This window comes from Ochotona princeps, chromosome 1, assembly GCF_030435755.1.
Source record: "Ochotona princeps isolate mOchPri1 chromosome 1, mOchPri1.hap1, whole genome shotgun sequence".
Classification (NCBI taxonomy): domain Eukaryota; kingdom Metazoa; phylum Chordata; class Mammalia; order Lagomorpha; family Ochotonidae; genus Ochotona; species Ochotona princeps.
The window spans coordinates 104,200,748-104,219,537 of NC_080832.1; the positions used below are offsets into that span (position 1 = coordinate 104,200,748).

The following is an 18,790-nucleotide window of genomic DNA, read 5'->3' on the forward strand; positions in this document are numbered from 1 at the left end:
AGGATCATGTAGGCATAAGGAACGAAGGTCCAGAACAGGGTGTGGTTCCCATGCTAGCAAGCAAGGGGGGGGGAGGTCAATCAGTTCTAATAATAAGTTCTAATAATTAAACAACGAGTTCTAATAATTAAACAGCGTGCACTGGAAGCACTGCTGTTTGGTCTGTTATCAACGCTTGAGGATCAGGAAGTTCCCGCGTCCATGCTTCTCTGTTCCAACTGCTTCAGGACCTTTGCCCTGAGTGCTCTTGGCTTTCTCTGAGGATTACAGCTGGTTATGGTTTCACACCAGCAAGGTTTCCCATTGTCCTCCTACAAATTCCTGCTTTCCCATAAGCAGGGCTGGGCCAGGCCAGAGCCAGAAGCATCTTCTAGGTCTCCCATGAGGGTTCAAGAGATCTAAACACGTGGGTCATCTTCCACTGCTTCTCCCAGGCGCCTTCCCCGTGGGATCGTTATCCCACTGCCTTCCCAGACACATTAGCAGGGAGCTGGGTGGAAGCTGAACCTCTGGGACAGGAACCAATGGCCAAATGAGGTGCTAACAATGCGGGTGGTGGCTTTACTTGCTATGCCACAATACCAGTCCCCAGCCATAAGCTTTTTAAAACAAGTTCTACAGGGACCAGCACTGTGGTGTCACAAAGTAAGCTACTGGCTGCAATGTTGTACTGGAGCAACGGTTCAAGTCCTGGCTGCTTGACTTAGATCCAGCTCCCTGCTAATCCACCTGGCAAGGCAGTGAACAATGATTCAAGGGCTCAAGCCCCTGGCTTCCACAGGGGAGACCTCAGGTGGAATTGCTGTTTCCTGGCTTCAGCCTGACCCAGCCCTAGCCGTTGCAGCCACTGAACCAGCAAATAGAGGATCTCTCTCCTCTCACTAGTACTCTGTCTTTCAAATAAATAAATCTTAATTTAAAAAAAGTCACAGCACCTGTCCCCAGGTTCCATGAACTTGGTAAATGAGAGTGGAGTGGGTCCCCTGTCATTATTTCCTGTACATGTTTTTGTCCTGATGGCTTGTGAGCAAATCACTGATTCTAGCAGGGCTGTTGGCAAAGCTTTGCTGCAGGATCATGAAACCAAGCAGTGACCACACTGCATAGTGCCCAACACAGCCGCAGCTCCTGCATGCTCCCTCCCCACCCCGGCCAGGCATTGTGGTCTCTGTGTTGCATGGTAAACTGGGGTCGTGGGCAGGCCCAGCTCAAAAGTACACTCTGCCTTCCTGGAAAAGTTCTTATTTCACCAGCCAACATCCCGCCCCCCCCCCCGCAAAAAAAAGTCAATCCTGCCCCCAGAGGTGGCAGGGGAACAGGGTACCAGCCATACCAGGGCTGGGGGCATAGCCTCCTCCTAGGAAGGGGAGGCTGATTCCTGGCATTTAAAGAGAGGTGCAAGCTGGGCCTGCAGGTCTTCTGTGAGTGCACTGAACAAATCCTTCCACCATCACCTCCACCCCGCACAGCTACTTCCACCCAAGGGGACCTCGGCTGACCCTGCCTCGGCCTTCCACCTCTTCTCATCAAACCCCTAAAGCCCACCCATTCCTAAGCACGACCACCACAAGCCCTGAGCAAACCCAAGGACGCACAGTTTCCTCCCTACTCTGGGGCCCCTTGCTGCCCTTCGCACGCGAACCTCCAGAGGTCGCCTGCGCAGCGCGGGGCAGCAAGTCCCTCGCGGGACGGCCCCGCCCCCTGGCGACGCAGGCGTCCCTAACGACGGCGCCCGGAGCTGCAGAAGCCGGCTGCCCACAATCCACCAGGGGTTTCCCCCTCGGCCCTCGCCCACATTGGCCATCGCTGCTGTGGCTCAGCGTCGCTGAACGGCCGGTCTGTATCCACCAGAGCTCCCCCCCCAAGTCTTGACTAGTGCCTCCCGCGCGCCCCTCTCCTCAACACACAGCTCCTTATCCCACCCACTGTCTGGGTCCTGGGAAGGAGGAACGGGGGGTCGGCGACGAGGTCCAATCTCCCATCCAGGGCTGTGATTCCTCCCTCAGGGCCGGAAGCCTCCCTCCTACCAGAACCGACTGCCTTGTTCCCTTGGCTACCAAGGAGCTGATGAGGCCCCTTCACCCCGGGTAGGATGGGAGGAGGGCCCCGCTGACCTTTGGAGATGAGCGCCCCCTGCTGAGGCTTCAAAGCTGAAGGTAGGGGGTGGGAAGGGGAAGAGCGAACCCGGAGAGTTATTTTGAAACAGTAGACCTGAGTAGTTGAGAATTGAGGGGCAGGTGCAACCTCACTGGGCCATAGACCAACGTGCTGGAGAGGTGCCTGAGGTGGACTGTCTGCCAAGGATACTAGGGGATGGATGGGAGGAGCTAGCTAAGAAAGCAGGGAAAGCAAGAGGTGGGTGCCAGGTAAATGTATGGGTCGTCAAAGCTGGCAGAGTTCAGAGGGAAGGGACCATAGGCACAGAGGCACTCTCCAGCGGAGACAGAAGGCCAGGCCCCTTCTCGGCTGCCCAGTCAACAGGCGGCGGGGACCAGCAGCAAAGGGGGAGAGGCTACCCCAACATCTGGCCAGGAGGGAAGAGCCTCAGCCCACAGGATTAGGCTCAGCTGGGGACTTGAGGATGACTGGAACAGGTGTGAGAGCTCTTGTGTGAGGAGGGGATGTGATTCCAGTGACTGTGGGGAGCATGGAGGGCCCAGGGCTGCCGCTTCAGGCACATGGGCCAGGGCCTGCTGTGCCCAGCAGCGAGAAACAGGAGGGACAGACGCTGTTTAAGCCAGCACTGCAGGGAGTAGCCCAGGGTGGCTCCACACTGGGAGCAACAAAAGCTCAGGAGCCCGGAACTCCACTGAGCATGTCCTCACTCCCCTGCTTCCCACCTGCAGGGCTAAGGTGAGCCCTTAGCTGGGGACACTAGATCAGGCCACGACAGGCATTCAGGCACTCACTCCCCGTGTCCTCCACCCACCTCTCTGGTGGCAGGAAGGAATCCTGCCCCAGGTCCCTCTGGGACCACCCTCCGTGGGGGCCTTGAGGAGCTGTCCGGTGCCCTGCTGCCCCCAGCTCATCCCTGCAGGCTCTCAGGGAACATAATGCCACCTTCCACCATTATCACCGTTGTCAGCTATAACCAGTGAATGCGCAGGCAGATTAAGACCTACCTGGAAGGGGGAAGGAGTCATCCATGTGCTGTGTGCGGCCTTCCCGGATCAAGCCATCACTTTCTGTTCCTGGTCTCCGGTTTCCACACCGAATTGGATAAGAAGGTGGGTGGATAAGGTGGGGAGCTTGCCCTGCCTCCCTTATGGGGTGCTGAGGGAGGAAATGGTTCTGTAGATACCACCCACCCTTGGCCCTTCCCAGCCGTGCCCTTGAACTCTTTCATCTGCTCATTTCCAATATCTCCCGTTATTTCATTCATGGAGCTGTGTGTGAGCTGTCCAAAAGGCTGCCTACCCCATGAGATCTGGGAGGTGAAGTAACTGCCAAGGAGCCGGGCAGCTCTGCGGGGTTTCAGGGCCTGGGATCAGAGACTGGAGATCCCAGGCTGCTGTCCCTGAGTGACTGTCACAGCTTCCTGCTCATAACCAGGCTTTGTTCCCTTCTGCTGATGGGGCTCCAGCAGCAGACCACACACCTCCCTCAACGATGCGGTCTCTGCCTGCCAGCATGGGAACAAACCCCAAGGAGGAACCTGATTGGCTCAGGATCCCACTGCCACACCCCTCACTGTGACCACAGGGCACTCCTATTGGCCCGGATCTACAAATGCTTTCTCAGATGCAGGGTTACCCCAAAGGAACAAGTGCCAACTGCCTGGCCTAAGCCAGGCCTCCAGAGTTGGACTAGGAACCAGAGAGGCAAATGGGCTGGACTCGGGCCAGAAGCACATGGTGAGGGCAGGGAAGATGGGAAATCATATCACTCAGGTGATATAACTGCCAGAGAGCTGGGGTCCAAACAAGGCAGGCCTGGTGTAAGGGTAGGGGACAAGAAAGACTAAAGAAGTGGGGTTTGAGAACATCACCCTCCCAGGCAGAGGTGGAACAACCCGGACACAGGCCCATGTCATGTACCTGCTACAGCCTGCCCCATGCAAGGCTAGCAACAGTGTCTGCTCCCAGAAGACCTGCGGAAGCTGACTTGGCCCAGTAGGTGAGGGTGAGCCAGGGACAGACTGACCCAGATACCCCATTGTGGCTGCAGGAGACCTGCATGCCCAATAGCTGAGGTGAAGATGTGGGCAGAGGAGAGGCCCTGAGTGGGGGCGACAGCAAACAAGCAGAAGAGAGAGAGGCCATCAGGGTGAGAAGCAGAGTGCTTGGAAGGAGGGGTTCAGTGAGTGTGGGACCCTGCAGGTTTGGAGTGACTCCCTGGCTGCTGGAAGTCCCCAGCTGAGCTTAATCCTGTGGGCCTGGATTAAATTTGAGGGGCCGAGCCTGGGTGGAGTTCAGTTGGGCCCATCATTTCAGACTCAGCAGTGAGGTGGAGCAATCCCAGGAGACCCCCAAGGGACCCCAACGTGCCCTTGATAAAGAACACATCAGGAGTGGGGAGAAGGACTGAGTGGTGGTCCCCAAGGACAGTGATCAGACCCCACCTGTCCAGAGGGAAGCCATAGTCATTGCCATCTTTAAAACATGCATTACTGGGAGGCATGTAATTTGTTGTGCTCCTGACCCTTTTAAAGATTTGTTTATTTTTATTGGAAAGGCAGATAGATATACAGAGAGGAGAGACAGAGAGGAAGATCTTTCATCTGATGATTCACTCCCTAAGTTACCACAATGACCAGAGCTGAACTGATCCAAAGCCAGGAGCCAGGAGTTTCTTCTGGGTCTCCCATGCGGGTGCAGGGTCCCAAGACTTTAGGTCATGCTCAACTGCTTTCCCAGGCCACAAGCAGGAGCTGGATGAGAAGCGGGGCTGGTGGGATTAGAACCAGCACCCATATGAAATCCTGGTGCGTGCAAGGTGAGGACTTTAGCCACTAAGCTATCGTGCTGGGCCCCTCCTGACCCTTTTAAATAGACTTGGTTTCAGGATTTTTTTCTCTTTTTTTCCCCAGATTTTTAAAAAGTATATCTGCTTTTTTTTTTAAGGGCTATTTATTTGAAAGACAGAGCTACAGAAAAAGAGATCGTTCATCCTCTGGCTCACTCCCCAGATGGCTGAAACAACCATAGACGGGCTGCTCCATAGTCAGGAGCCTAGAGCTTCCTCCGGGTCTCCCATGTGGTTGAAGGGGCCCAAGCACTTGGACTATCCTGCACTACTTTCCCAGGCTCATTAGCATAGAGCTGAATCAGTAGTGGAGCAGCCAAGACTTCAACTGATGCCTTTATGGGATACTCACATCATCAGCAGTGGCTTTAACCGCTATGCCACACTAACAACCCAATTTTGTGTGTGTGTGTGTGTGTATGTATAGATAGATAGATAGATAGATAGAGATAGATAGATAGATAGATAGAGATAGATAGAGATATATAAACTACATATAGATATATACAACTATATATAAATACATATGAAACTAAAATCCATAGAAGTATCCCCTGTGTTTAGTGAAAGTCTGCCTGCCAGAAATATGCTTTGTGATAGCTATTCTCTTTTTTTTTTTCAGATTTATTTTATTTTTTCCACTAGAAAGTCAGATATACAGAGAGGAGGAGAGACAGAGAGGAAGATCTTCTGTCCAATAATTCACTCCCCAATCGGCTGTAACAGCCAAAGCTGAGACGATCCAAAGCCAAAAGCCAGGAGCTTCTTCTGGGTCTCCCACGCGGGTGCAGCATTTCAAGGCTTTGAGCCATACTCAGCTGCTTTCCCAGGCCACAAGCAGGGAACTGGGTGGGAAGCAGAGCTGCTAGGATTAGAACTAGCGACCATATGGGATCCAGGCTCATTCAAGATGAGGACTTTAGTTGCTAGGCTACCATGCTGGGCCCTGTGATAGTTATTCTTAAGCAGCACAACAGTTAGACCATAACTTGGGATGCCAGGATCCTTTGTCAGCATCCCCGGGGATTGGGTCCCAGCTTCACTCCTGATTCCAGCTTCCTGCTAATGTGCACCGTGGGAGGTGGCAGATGGTAACTCCCAGGTGGAAGAGGCAGATTGAGTTCCTGCTTCTGGCTTTGGCCTGGCCCAGCCCCAGCCGTTGACATTTAGAGTGCACCAACTTATGGGAGATCATTCTCTCTTTAACTGTCTAATAAATTCAAGAATATGTTTCAAAAATCAAGAGTCATGAACTCTGACCTTATTGTATGGTTAGTGTTTTCAACATTTGCCTTGAAAATGTCACAGACCTCAGCCAAAGCATCCAGGGTCTTTGGCAGCTGTCTTCTGCATCAGCCTGGCTCAGGGCAGCCAGGCGGAAAAAGGCCCTGCCCTTAGCTGGGTCCTGCTGTACAGACTGCAGGCACAAAAGCAAAAGCAAGAGCAACTCAGGCCAGACTTCGTGAAGAACTGCCAGTTCCCTCTGAGAGTGGCATCCTAGGTCGTGAGCCTAGGGCCACCCAATGTCATGGGGCATTTCTGACCCCAGGTCCAGGCTTCCGGGAGGAAGTAAAAGGAACCATGTAGCAGGACAGTGAGGTGGGGGGTGGTGTGAGTGACGCCTGCAGCTCCCGTTCCAGACCATTGCCCAGCGCCCCACCCCCTGTCCTCCTATCCCCTGGACACAGAAATTCGAGGCCTGGAAAGCCCTGTACCTACTGAGAGATGCCACCTCAGGTTGGCGCTCAGGGAGTAGGACTCTGAAGCACCCTGCACCCACCCCACAGGGCCCTCTGCAGAGTCAGGGCATGGTCTTATATCAGAGAAATTGCTGCAGCAGCCCAGATAGGTGCCCCCTTTTAACAAGGAAGCCAACTCAGCGAGGTTAGGGAACTTGGCCAAGGTCACACAGCAAGTTACAGGCAAAGTCAGAAATGCAATGTCAGCTGATGCATTTCTCAGCAGCACCGCCTCCTCTCAAGCCCACTTCCCAGAGGGGCCTTCAGAGAGCGGTGATCCCACCATTCTGGACACAGCCTGTGTGTACATTTACATCTCATTTACATAAGGGGCCACAATATGTACGTGTCCTTCCCTCTCCTCCCTCCTCCCCCTTCCTTCAGCCAGGCTTTTCCTCCTTGGCGTCTTGGCAGGTTGGGGAGCACCATCTGGTCCCTTCCGCTGCCAAGGATGCCCCTGCTGCTTCCCTGTGTTTCTGCCTGCCGGCTACTACCCGGAGCCTCTGGCCCTGTGCTGCTGCCCCCTCACCTGGTTTCATGGGGGAGGCGCCTATGGCCAGGGAGCAAGAATAGGCAAATCGGGGTGGGGAGAGACATCTTCAGATGCTGACAAGTCCTCGGTCTCCTGTCTTCTGTCTCTAGCCCCAAATTTAGCTGGCTTCTCGCCTCCCACGCCTGCCCACTGCTGTCTGGAGCGCCAGGAGGCTGCGAGGAAGACCGGGACGGGGAGAGGGAAGGTGGAAGCCCAGAGCCATCAGTAGTGAGGAGGAAGAGAAGGAGCGGGCACTGGGGCGGGTGCTGGTGGTCTGGTTTCCCTTCATTGCTCTCTTGCACCGAGCCCTGCCCACATCAAAAACCAGTGTAACTGCTGAGCCCTTAAAATTGAAAACTTAGTATGAAAACATTCATGTAAAAGATTGTGGGCCCAGTGTGTTAGCTCAATGGCTAAATCACCTTGAGAGCACCAGTGTCCCATATAAGCTGCTGGGTTCGTGTCCCAGATGCTCCACTTCCCATCCAGCTCCCTGCTTATGGCCTTAGAAAGTAGTAGAGAATGGCCCAAAGTCTTGGGACCCTGCACGCACATGGGAGACCTGGAGGAGGTTCCTGACGTCTTGCTCCTGCCTCCAGACTGACTCGGCTCTGGCCATTGTGATCATTTAGGGAATGAACCAACAGATGGAAGATCTTTCTCTCTGTCTTCCCTTCTCTCTATAAATCTGATTTGCCTTCCCAATAAAAATAGTAGATCTTAAAAAAGAAGATCGCAATGATTTTTGTATTCATTACATATGTAGTGACAATGTTTGGGATTACTGAATTAAATAAAAGGAGAATTGTACCCATTTAATATGGGTACTAGCTTACTTAAAATAGCATACATTGGGCCCGGCACCGTGGCCTAGCGGCTAAAGTCCTCGCCTTGAACGCACCGGGATCCCATGTGGGCGCCGGTTCTAATCCCGGCAGCTCCACTTCCCATCCAGCTCCCTGCTTTTGGCCTGGGAAAGCAGTCGAGGACGGCCCAATGCTTTGGGACCCTGCACCCGCATGGGAGACCCGGAAGAAGTTCCTGGTTCCCGGCATCGGATCGGCGCACACCGGCCCGTTGCGGCTCACTTGGGGAGTGAATCATCGGATGGAAGATCTTCTCTCTGTCTCTCCTCCTCTCTGTATATCTGGCTTTCCAATAACAATAAAATCTTTAAAAAAATAAAATAAAATAGCATACATGGCTTGCACTCTATTTCTCTTAGCCAATTCTGTTAACCTGGTCCCCCAGTTGAGGCAGTTGCTGTTCCATGAAATGTTTCACATGGAAATCTCTTTGGAACTGAATGTTCTTTGTTACCCCCTCTGCCTTTGGGGTACCCTTCACACTTAAGACACTATCATGTAGGGTTCTGTTTGTAACCTTGGTAGACTGAGTTTATTTTTTTTATTTTCTTTTTTAATTTTTACTTTTTGGTAGACTGAGTTTAAATTAACTCTTTTCTTTATCAGCTGTGCAATACTGAGCAGATTAGTTAACTTATCTGTGCTTGTCTTTCACAATAGCAAAGAGGGAATATTATGAGTACCTATAGCAGGAAAACTTCTGTGAGGATAAATGAGTTAATGTGCAAAAAGAACTGGGAAATTTCCAGGCAGGGTAAGGGCAGGCACTCAGCGGTTAGGACATTGCTTGGGCAGCCCACATTGCAGGCTGGGGTGGCGAGATCAAGTGTGGGCTGCTCTGCTTCTGATTCGGCTTCCTGCCCATGCACACTTTGGGAGGCAGCAGGCAATGGCCAAAGGACTTGTGTCTCTACCAACTCACAAGGAAGACTCAGACTGAGTTCTGGGTTCTGGCCCAGGCTTGGCTGTCACAGGCATTTGGGAGAGTGAATTCAGAGGATGAAAAACCTCTGCCTTTCAGATAAAATGAAAATAAGTGTTGCTGAATTGGAAAGCAGGACGTCTGGCATGTGGCAAGGACTGTGATCACTGTGTAGCTGTGATTATCTGAAACTCCGACAGCTCCTTGCTAGTTTCTTGGGGCCACATGGATCATCTACTGTGCCTCCTAGGATGCTTACTTTCTTTAAGTAACTTTTTAAAAAAAATTTGCTTATTTTTATTTGAAAGGCGGATTTACAGAGAGAGAAGGAGAGACAGAAAAAAAGAGAGAGAGAGAGATCTTCTATCTGCTGTTTTACTCCCCAAATGGCCACAAGGGCCAGAGCTGGGCTGGTCCAAAACCAGAAGCCAGGAGCTTCCTGCAAGTCTCCCACGTGAGTGTAGGGACCCAAGCATCCTCCACTGATTTCCCAAGCTGAATCAGAAGTGGAGCAACTGGCACTTGAACCGGTGCTCATGTGAGATGTCAGCACCACAGGAGGCTTAACCCACTACACAATCGTGCCAAGCCCTGGATGTTTTCTTTTATCCATTCCTCCACTGCTGGTCACCATCACCCTTCTGAAATTCAGAGAGGCTCAGTAACCTATCCAGGGCCATACAGTGAGACAGTGGGATGTGCACTTCACTGCTCCATGGCAGAGCCAGAGCCCTGAACGGCACCACTCCATGCCACATGTCTATGCAAATATCCCCCGAGGCCCTCCAAAGTCACATGCACACACCTCTGCCCTCTCCTCCTTGCTCTAGGTCCCCATTGACATCCAGGATCCAGAGGTCTGAGAGGCCACCCAGGAGCTAACTGCCACCATGTTGCAAGTCCCCAGCATGCAGGACTCCGGTCCCAACCGGTCCTCAGTCTCTGCCCAAGAGCGGCCCTCCTCTGTGAGCCAAACTCCACCACCGACTTCTCAGGCCACAAAGCCTTCATCCATGACCCTGCCTGCCAAGTCTAAAACCTCCAGTTTCCGTCGCATGCGCCGGATCATTGCTGAGGACCCTGAGTGGTCGCTGGCTATCGTGCCCCTCCTCACAGAGCTCTGCATTCAGCACATCGTCCAGAACTTTCACAGTGAGTCTGGCCCTGCGAGGCACCCAGGGGCTCACGGGCATGGGGACAGGTGGTGGGAACAGCCTGGAGCCGAGATCCCAGCACCAAGACCCCAAATCCCCTGACCTCCAGGTTGTCTCCAGTTTCCCACACAGCACCCTCATACCAAGCCTATGCTTCCCTTCCTCTAGGGTTAAGATGGCTTATCCTGCTGTGCTCTTAGCCAGGGCTCACTGAACCCCCTCTCACACTGTGTCCTCCTCCATGCTGATGCCGCCTGCTTGCTTTTCCTTTTTTTTTTTTTAAAGATTAATTTGAAAGAGAAAATCAGAGAACTCTTGCATCTGCTGCTTCATTCTCCAAACGGCCACAATTCTAAGCCAGACCTAAGCCAGAAGCTAGGAAATGCACCTGGGTCTCCCATGTGGGAGGGACCCAAGCACTTGGGCCATCTCCCACTGCTTTCTCAGTCATATTAGCAAGGAGCTGGATCCAAAGTGGAGCAGTCAGGACTTGAACCAGCACCCCTAGGGAATGCCGGTGCTGCAGCCCACCTGCTGTTTTCATCACTTTTTCATGCAAAATCCAGCCTGCTCATGCAAAGTACTAGCTCCATACACTTGCTGGTCCAGAAGACCTTCTCTGACAAGCTGTACTCCACTCAGCCCAGCAATGATCTGTAGACACCACCCCTTCCTGAGAGGAACAGGCTACTTCTCCCACTGGCTGGGGAGCCCCCTGAGGCCGGGGCCTCCTTTGTCCACAGCCGCACTCATTTTGTTTTTTGTGGTTTGCCTCCCCCTCACTAGAACAAAAAATCTGAGAGGAAGGAACTCCCTTCGTTCTCATTCCTAAATCTCCACACACAGAATAGTGTATGGGGTATATTAGGTACTCACAAAAAATTTGTATTTTTAATATTTGTTAGATTGGAAGCCTTCCAGTCTGAGATTGCCTCCTCCATCAGACTAGATGATAATGATGGTTGGTCCTGGGTCTCAGACTCAAGCTCCCTGAGACCAGATCCTGATGGCCCACCCATCAGGCAGGGAGCACCCCAATGCCAGGCCTATGTCTCCCCTCAGCTTGAGCGTTCCTCAGACTGAAGTTCCCCTGGGGCTGGGAGAGAGTCTTCCTTTTCCTCACTGTCCCCAGACAGGTGCAACTGGGGGCTCCTAGGTGACCCCCATTGTCCTCCCTCTGTTCCCAAAGACAACCCCATCCTGAAGCAGCTGCTCCCAGAGCACCAGCAGAAGGTCCTGAACCACCTGGCGCCCGACCTGCCACTGACCGTGACCGCCAACCTCATCGACCACGAGAGCTACTGGCAGCGCTGCTGCATGCAACGATGGCCAGTGTGCCATGTGGCCGAGCACGGCGGTAGCTGGAAGCGCATGTTCTTTGAGCGGCACCTGGAGAACCTGCTCAGGCACTTCATTCCGGGCACCACAGACCCGGCTGTGATCCTCGACCTGCTGCCGCTCTGCAGGAACTACGTGCGCAGGATCCGAGTGGACCAGTTCCTTCCCCCAGTGAGACTCCCACCCCCGCCCCACGCTGGGGACCATTCGGACTCGGGCAGTGAGGGAGAGCTAGAAGAGCCCATCATGGACCACTACCAGCTGGGAAACCTGGTGGCTGGCCTGAGCCACTTGGAAGAGTTGGACCTGGTGTATGGAGTCAAAGACTGTGGCATGAACTTCGAGTGGAACCTCTTCCTCTTCACCTACCATGACTGCCACTCCTTGGCAGCCACCATCAAGGCGTGCCACACCCTCAAGGTACCGTTGGCCCCCAGCTGCCCTGCTTCGCCCCACTCCCTCAGATCTCTTGAGAGTCCCTCTGTGTCATCTTCTTCTCCTTTGCTGACTCAGGCTTGTTTGTGTTTATGCATCTTGCACCAAACCAGCAAGTTCCCGGGGCTGCTGATCTAATCAAGACATTGCGCAGCCCCCACACTTGGCCCCAGTTCATCACTCAGTCAGGGAACCAACATCTGCATTCCAGGCCCTGTCCTAGGTGCTGAAGACAAAACGCACAGCAAAATTAGGTCATTTGTGCTTCTGGAGCTGACAAGCTGGTGGGATGAAAGACACTCATCAGCAGTGATATAAATGTGAAACTGTGACTAGAATACAGTTGCCAGATTTAGCAAATAAAAGTGCAAGACACCCAGTATTCGAATCTCAAGAGCGGGCATGTGACCGTACAATAAGGACACTATTTGGGGATGTCAGTACACCATACTGGAGTGCCTGGGTTCACTTCCTGGCTCCTAATTCCTGATAATGTGCACCTTTGGAGGCAGAAAAAGGTGGCTCCTCCTTGATTTAGCAAGATGGAGGTCCCTCCCTTGGGACTGTGGCAGTGAAGTGCCAAGAGCAGAGACCAGGTAGCTATGGTTTATGGGGGAGAGTAGAAGTGAGGAATGGGTGACTGTATTCAGTTTTTGTTTTGTTTTGTCAAAAACTTTGCTGTTGGACCAGCATTGTGTCACAGTGGGTTAATGTACCACCCATATGAGTGTTGGTTCGAGTCCTGGTTCTCCACTTCCCATCCAACTCCCAGGGAAAGCAGCAGAGAATGTCCCAAGTACTTGGACCTCTGCTATCTATGTGGGAGACCTGGATGAAGATCCTGGCTCCTGGCTTTGCCCAGCCTCTGACCGTTGTGGCCATTTGAGAAGTGAACCAGCAGATGGGACATCTCTCTCTCTCCTTCTTCCTCTGTAACTCTGCCTTTCAAACAAAACAGAATAAAAAAACTTGGCTGTGGGGCAGGCAGATAGAACAGTAATAGATGAGAGCTTTGGCCTTGCTTAAGAAGAAACTTGACTGTGTTTGCAACCAAGGTTAAGACCCTATCCAGCTGCAAGAAAGTGATTGACTATGGCAGGGAGACCAGGGAAAGTTCCTGAAGGGGCAGAAGGGGTAGGATTTAGGGCTGAAGTGGCCCTGAAGAAGGGTAAAGGGGAAGTAAGAGGCAGTAGGTCTGTGCTTGCTGTCAGGAAAGTGAAGGATTCTGTTGGGAGCACCTGGCCCCTCCAAGTCAGAGGAGGTTGGAAAAGGTTGAAATTGTTGTCTAAGATGGTGAGTGTATTATCAGAGAATGGAGGGGCACGCAGCACTGAGAACCCACAGGGGGTTTCAATGATGCCCACCAGTCCATCTGGGGACATTTTCTGTGATGTCAGATTCTTGGGCAAAGCACACAGAAAATAGAGATGAGCATTGACCCAGCCTTGGAGCTTTGCTGATAGATTGAGGGAGAAGCCAGAGGCTGAGAGGCCTTAACCCCAACTAGAAGGGAGGTTAAAGGAGAGAGACTGAAGGCTGCGGGAAGCGCGCAGCCCCTCAGAGGGCAGAGAGGTGGAACAAGGCAATAGGAAGGGGGGAAGTTCCCATCCATAATGTTCAAAATGCTAGTCTCATCCCCCTCCCTGCTTCTTCCCCTCCCTACCTTTCTCCCAGTTCTGACCCTAATAAAAGTCCTCTGCTCTAAGCCTCCATTATCTACATACAAAATGGAGAGAACTTGCTGTACTTCATCAGGACACTGTGTATTAGAGATGATGCTTATGAAATCTTCCGGAAGCATGCCAACACATAATAATGGCTCAGTAAGGATTGTGGTACAGCAGGTGAAGCTGCTGCCTGGGATGCTGGCATCCCAGATGGGCTCTGATTCAGTCCTGGCTGTTTCACTTCCAATCCAGCTTCCCACTAATATGCCTAAGGAAACAGTGAAGTTTGCCCCAAGTGTTTGGGCCCCTGCACCCATGAGGGAGACTTGAAAGAAGCTCCTGGATCCTGGCTTTGGACCAGCCCAGCTCCAGCCATTGTGGCATTTAGGAGCATGAACCAACAGATGGAAGATCCCTCTCTTTTTATGTCTCTCCCTCTCTGTAACTCTGCCTTTCAAATAGATAAATATTTCGAAAAAAGTAATAATTTCTTAGTAAATAGCAACCTCTTTCCCAGCTACCCACCACTGCTTGTGCACCACTCCACTATGTCAGATAGGCCTGCCTCATCCAAGAGCCAGCCAGTTCAACACAACCTCAAGCCTCCCTGTGGCTTCCTCTTCTACCTGCAAGAGGCAGGTAGGGGGCAGGCCTATTGGAAAGGCAGAGTTACAGAGAGAGTGGGAGAGACAGAGAAAGATCTCCAGTCCATTGATTCACTTCTCAAATACCTACAATAGCCAAAGCCAGGAGCCAGGAACTCCATCTGGGTCTCCCATGTGGATGGCAGGAATCCAAGTCCTTGAGCCATCATCCACTGCCACCAAGAGTGCACATCAGCAGGAAGCTGGATTGGAAGTAGAGAAGCTGGGACTCAAGACAGTACTCCAACGTGGATGCAGACATCCCAGGGGTACCACAACACCTGCTCAAAATGAATGTTTCTTGGGGCCAGTGCAATGGTGTAGCACATGAAGTCAATGCCTGCTGCTTCAACATCCCACATGGGCACTGGTTCAAGTGCCAGCCACTCCAACTCCCTGCTAACAGCCTGGGAAGGCAGTGGAACATGACCCAAGTGCTTGGGCGCCTGCATCACTCCTGGTTCCTGCCTTTACCTTGGCCCTGCTCTGGTCGTTGAGGCCACTTGGGAAGTAAACCAGCAGATGGAAAATCTGTGTTTCTTTCTCTCTTGTGTTTCTTCCTCTAACGCTGCCTTTCAAGTAAATAAAATAAGTCTTCTTTTTTAAGATTTGTTTTATTTGAAAGTCAGATGTACAGAGAGGAGAGACAGAGAGGAAGATCTTCTGTCCATTGATTTACTCCCAAAGTGGCTACAGTGGCCGGAGCTGCACCAATCTGAAGCCAGGAGCCCAGAGCCTCTTCCAGGTCTCCCACACAGATGCAGGGTCCCAAGGCTTTGCACTGTCCTCAGCTGTTTTCCCAGGCTACATGCAGAGAGCTGGATGGGAAGGGGGGCTGCCTGGATTAGAACCGGCACCTATATGAAATCCTGGTGCATGTAAGGCAAGGACTTTAGCAACTAGGCTACCACACCGGGCCCTAAAATAAGTTTTTTTTTAATTAAAAATAAATGCCTTTAAATATGAGTAGTCAGACATTTTCTCCCCAGCTGGCCACTGTCATAGACCCCTTCTCTACCTGCCTGCAGGTCTTCAGGCTAACCCGCAGCAAAGTGGACGATGACAAGGCACGCATCCTGATTCGAAGCCTACTGGATCACCCAGCCCTTGAGGAGCTAGACCTGTCCCACAACCTCATTGGGGACCGTGGTGCCCGCGGGGCCGCCAAGCTACTGCTGCACAGCCGCCTGCGTGTGCTCAACCTGGCCAATAATCAGATCCGTGGGCCTGGTGCCCAGTCACTGGCTCATGCCCTGGCACACAACACTAACCTCATCTCCCTCAACCTGCGCCTCAACTGCATCGAGGACGAGGGTGGCCAGGCGATTGCCCATGCCCTGCAGACCAACAGGTGCCTCACAACACTACATCTCGGGGGCAATGAGCTGTCTGAGCCCACGGCCACGATCCTGTCCCAGGTGTTCACTGTCAATACCACACTCACCAGCATCAATCTGTCCTGCAACCACATTGGACAGGTAGGGGTGTGTGTGTGTGTGTGTGTGCGTGTGTGTGTGTGAGTGATTAGTTCAACTGCCCTGAGAAACTTGCAGGACAAGTGTTAAGATCACAGACGTGAGGCTGGCATCGTGGTATAGCAAGCTAAGACTGAGTGGCACCAGTTCGAGTCCCAGATTCCGTAGTTCCGATCCAGCTCCCTGCTAATGCACATGGAAAAGCAGCAGAAGGCCCGGCGGTGTGGCCTAGCAGCTAAAGTCCTCGCCTTGAATGCCCTGGGATCCCATATGGGCGCCGGTTCTAAACCCAGCAGCTCCACTTCCCATCCAGCTCCCTGCTTGTGGCCTGGGAAAGCAGTCGAGGACGGCCCAATGCATTGGGACCCTGCACCCGTGTGGGAGACCCGGAAGAGGTTCCAGGTTCCCGGCTTCGGATTGGCGCGCACCGGCCCGTTGCGGCTCACTTGGGGAGTGAATCATCGGATGCAAGATCTTCCTCTCTGTCTCTCCTCCTCTGTGTATATCTGGCTGTAATAAAATGAATAACTCTTAAAAAAAAAAAAAGAAAAAAGAAAAGCAGCAGAAGATGGCCTAAGTGCTTGGGCTCCTGCACCCCAAGTGGGAGACCTGGAGGAAGCAACTAGCTTCTGGCTTCAAATTGGCTCAGCTGTAGCAATTCTAGCCTTTTGGGGAGTGAACCAGTGGGTGAAGATTGTTCTGTCTCTGCTTGTCTCTGTAAATCTGCCTTTCCAATAAAAACAAATCTTTTTTAAAAAAGTATATATACAGGGTCTGGCATGGTAGCCTAGTGGCTAAAGTACTCACCTTGGAGGCACCTGGATCCCATATGGGCACCCGTTTGTATCACAGCTGCTCCACTTGCTCCAGCTCCCTGCCAGCTGTAGCCTGGGAAAGCAGTCGAGTATGGCTCAAAGCCTTGAAACCCTGCACTCACGTGGGAGACCCGGAAGAAGCTCCAGGCTCCTGGCTTGAGATCAGCTCAGCTCCGGCCATTGCAGCCACTTGGGGAGTGAATCATCGGATGGAAGATCTTCCTCTCTGTTTCTCCTCCTCTCTGTATATCTGACTTTGTAATAAAAATAAATAAATCTTTTTTTTAAAAAAAAAAAGAAAGACTATTTATTTGAAATGCTGACTTATAGAGAGACAGAGATCTTCCATCTGCTAGTTCACTCCCCATGTGACTGCAACTGCTGGGACTTGGCCAAGGCAAAACCAGGAGGCAGGAGCTGCTTCCAGGTCTCCCTAGTGGTGCAGGGGCCCAGGCACTTAGGCCATCTCCCACTGCTTTCCCAGGAACAAGTAGGGAGCTGAAATAGAGAGTGGAACAGTCGGAACTTGAACCCATGCCCCTATAAGATGCTGGCATTGCAGGCAGTGCCTTAAATTGCTGTGTCGCAAAACCAGCCCCATTATGTAATATTTGTACACCTATGAGAAAATGAAGTGCAGTCCTTCAGTTGGTGCCTACAGTGTGAGCTGGCCAAATCAACCAATTGGCATTTCCACCTTTGTACCCTCTTCCATGCTGTTGATATTATAAATTTTTATTTTTTGATGATCTACAGTATCGTGCAAAGAGAACCTGTTGCTTTGATCTGTGTTTTGTGCCAGAAAACATACTCTATAAAAACTTTTTAAGAGTATTTTTTTAAAGATTTACTTATTTTTATTAGAAAGGCATACTCACAGAGAAGAGGGACAGAGAGGAAGATCCTCTGTCTGATGGCTTACTCCCCAGGTGGCCGCAGCGGCCATAGCTGAGCCAATCTGAAGCCAGGAGCCAGGAGCTTCTTCTGGGTCTCCCATGCGGGTGCAGGTTCCCAAGGCTTTGGACCATCCTCAATTACTTTCCCAGACCACAAGCAGGGAGCTGGAAGGGAAGGGGAGCAGCCAGGATACAAGCTCGCATCTATATGGGATCCTGTCTTTTGCAAGGGGGGGATTCAGCCAATTGAACCATCATGCCAGGCCCCAAAGATTTTATTTTACTTGAAAGCCAGAGTTAAAGAGAGAGAGGGAAAGGAGAGAGAGAGAGATCTTCCATCTTCTGGTTCACTCACCAAATGGCTGCAACAGCCATAGTTCAACAGCCGTAACTGGGCTGATCCTAAGCTGTGAGCCAGGAGCTTTTCCTGGGTCTCCTACATGGGTGCAATGGGTCATCCTCCACTGCTTTCCCAGGCCATATGCAGGGAGCTGGAATGGAAGTGGAGCAACTGGGATTTAAACTGATGCCTATAGGAAATGCTGGTGCCACAGGTGGAGGATTTGGGTGCTCTACCACCAAGCCAACCCCTAACATCATTTTGTTTTAAATTTTATTTAATTTTTAAATTAAGATTTCCTTCTGCCCCTCTCCCAGGATGGCGGCAAGCAGCTCCTGGAAGGCATCTTGGACAACAAGACCCTCCTGGAGTTCGACCTGCGCCTGTCAGATATAGCCCAGGAGAGCGAGTACCTCATTGGCCAGGCCCTCTGTGCCAACCGAGAAGCTGCCCGCCAGCACAGCTTGAATTCCAACCACCTCATGTCCTCCGTTACTGCCAAGAGCCTGCACAACTCCATAGGATAAGACCCCAGACATGACTCACTGCCCTCCACTTCCATGTCTGCTGTATTGTCACTCTGCTCAGGGAGTTGGGGCAGAAAGCTCCTGGGAAGGGGAGTGTTCAATTGTGCGTGGAGGCAGGGAAGAGAGGGCCTAGGATGAGATCTAAAGCCAGAAACATAGTCAGTCCCTGTCCCTGGAGGGAATGTGCAGCTGGGCCTCCTCCCTCAGGTGGCCAGTCGCTTCCGGGAATGGGAAAGGCTGCATGACAAGATACACCTGCTCAGACTCCCAAGGGGACCATCCACACTTGGATTTAAGACAGACCTGGACCTTGCCCTCGCCCACCAACACACACCCCTCTGGGTACAGTAGAGCCCCCTGCCAGTTCCACCTCCCTGTCCCCTGATCCTGTGCTAAGTGATCCAGTTCCACAGGTCACACTATTATCACAGTCCCCAGTCTGGGAAGGGGACAACAGAGGGATCGGGGGAGGGCT

At 52.1% G+C, this 18,790-nt stretch overlaps 1 protein-coding gene across 4 annotated transcripts; it reads left to right on the forward strand.

Moving 5' to 3' along the window:
* Nucleotides 1-1,697: 1,697 nt before the first annotated feature.
* TCTE1 (t-complex-associated-testis-expressed 1) lies at nucleotides 1,698-18,790 on the forward strand. 4 transcript variants are annotated; one of them, XM_058662396.1, is made up of 7 exons: nucleotides 1,698-1,840; nucleotides 2,217-2,276; nucleotides 3,086-3,227; nucleotides 9,855-10,176; nucleotides 11,368-11,936; nucleotides 15,291-15,740; nucleotides 18,106-18,790. In XM_058662396.1, the coding sequence occupies exons 4-7, from the start codon at nucleotides 9,915-9,917 to the stop codon at nucleotides 18,313-18,315; spliced, it is 1,491 nt and encodes a 496-aa protein (XP_058518379.1). In that variant the 5' UTR covers nucleotides 1,698-1,840; nucleotides 2,217-2,276; nucleotides 3,086-3,227; nucleotides 9,855-9,914; the 3' UTR covers nucleotides 18,316-18,790. The 4 variants fall into 4 exon arrangements, with proteins under 4 accessions (XP_058518379.1, XP_058518387.1, XP_058518383.1 ...); XM_058662404.1 differs by lacking the exon at nucleotides 3,086-3,227; XM_058662400.1 differs by lacking the exon at nucleotides 2,217-2,276 and having other exon boundaries at nucleotides 1,698-1,836.

What these genes read in the sequence shown, in the direction of transcription:
- TCTE1 (XM_058662396.1), top strand. Translation starts at nt 9,915, where the DNA reads ATGTTGCAAGTCCCCAGCATGCAGGACTCCGGTCCCAACCGGTCCTCA. An exon ending in CATCGTCCAGAACTTTCACA is followed by an intron (nt 10,177 to 11,367) that starts GTGAGTCTGGCC and finishes CTGTTCCCAAAG; the next exon opens with ACAACCCCATCCTGAAGCAG. An exon ending in AGGCGTGCCACACCCTCAAG is followed by an intron (nt 11,937 to 15,290) that starts GTACCGTTGGCC and finishes ACCTGCCTGCAG; the next exon opens with GTCTTCAGGCTAACCCGCAG.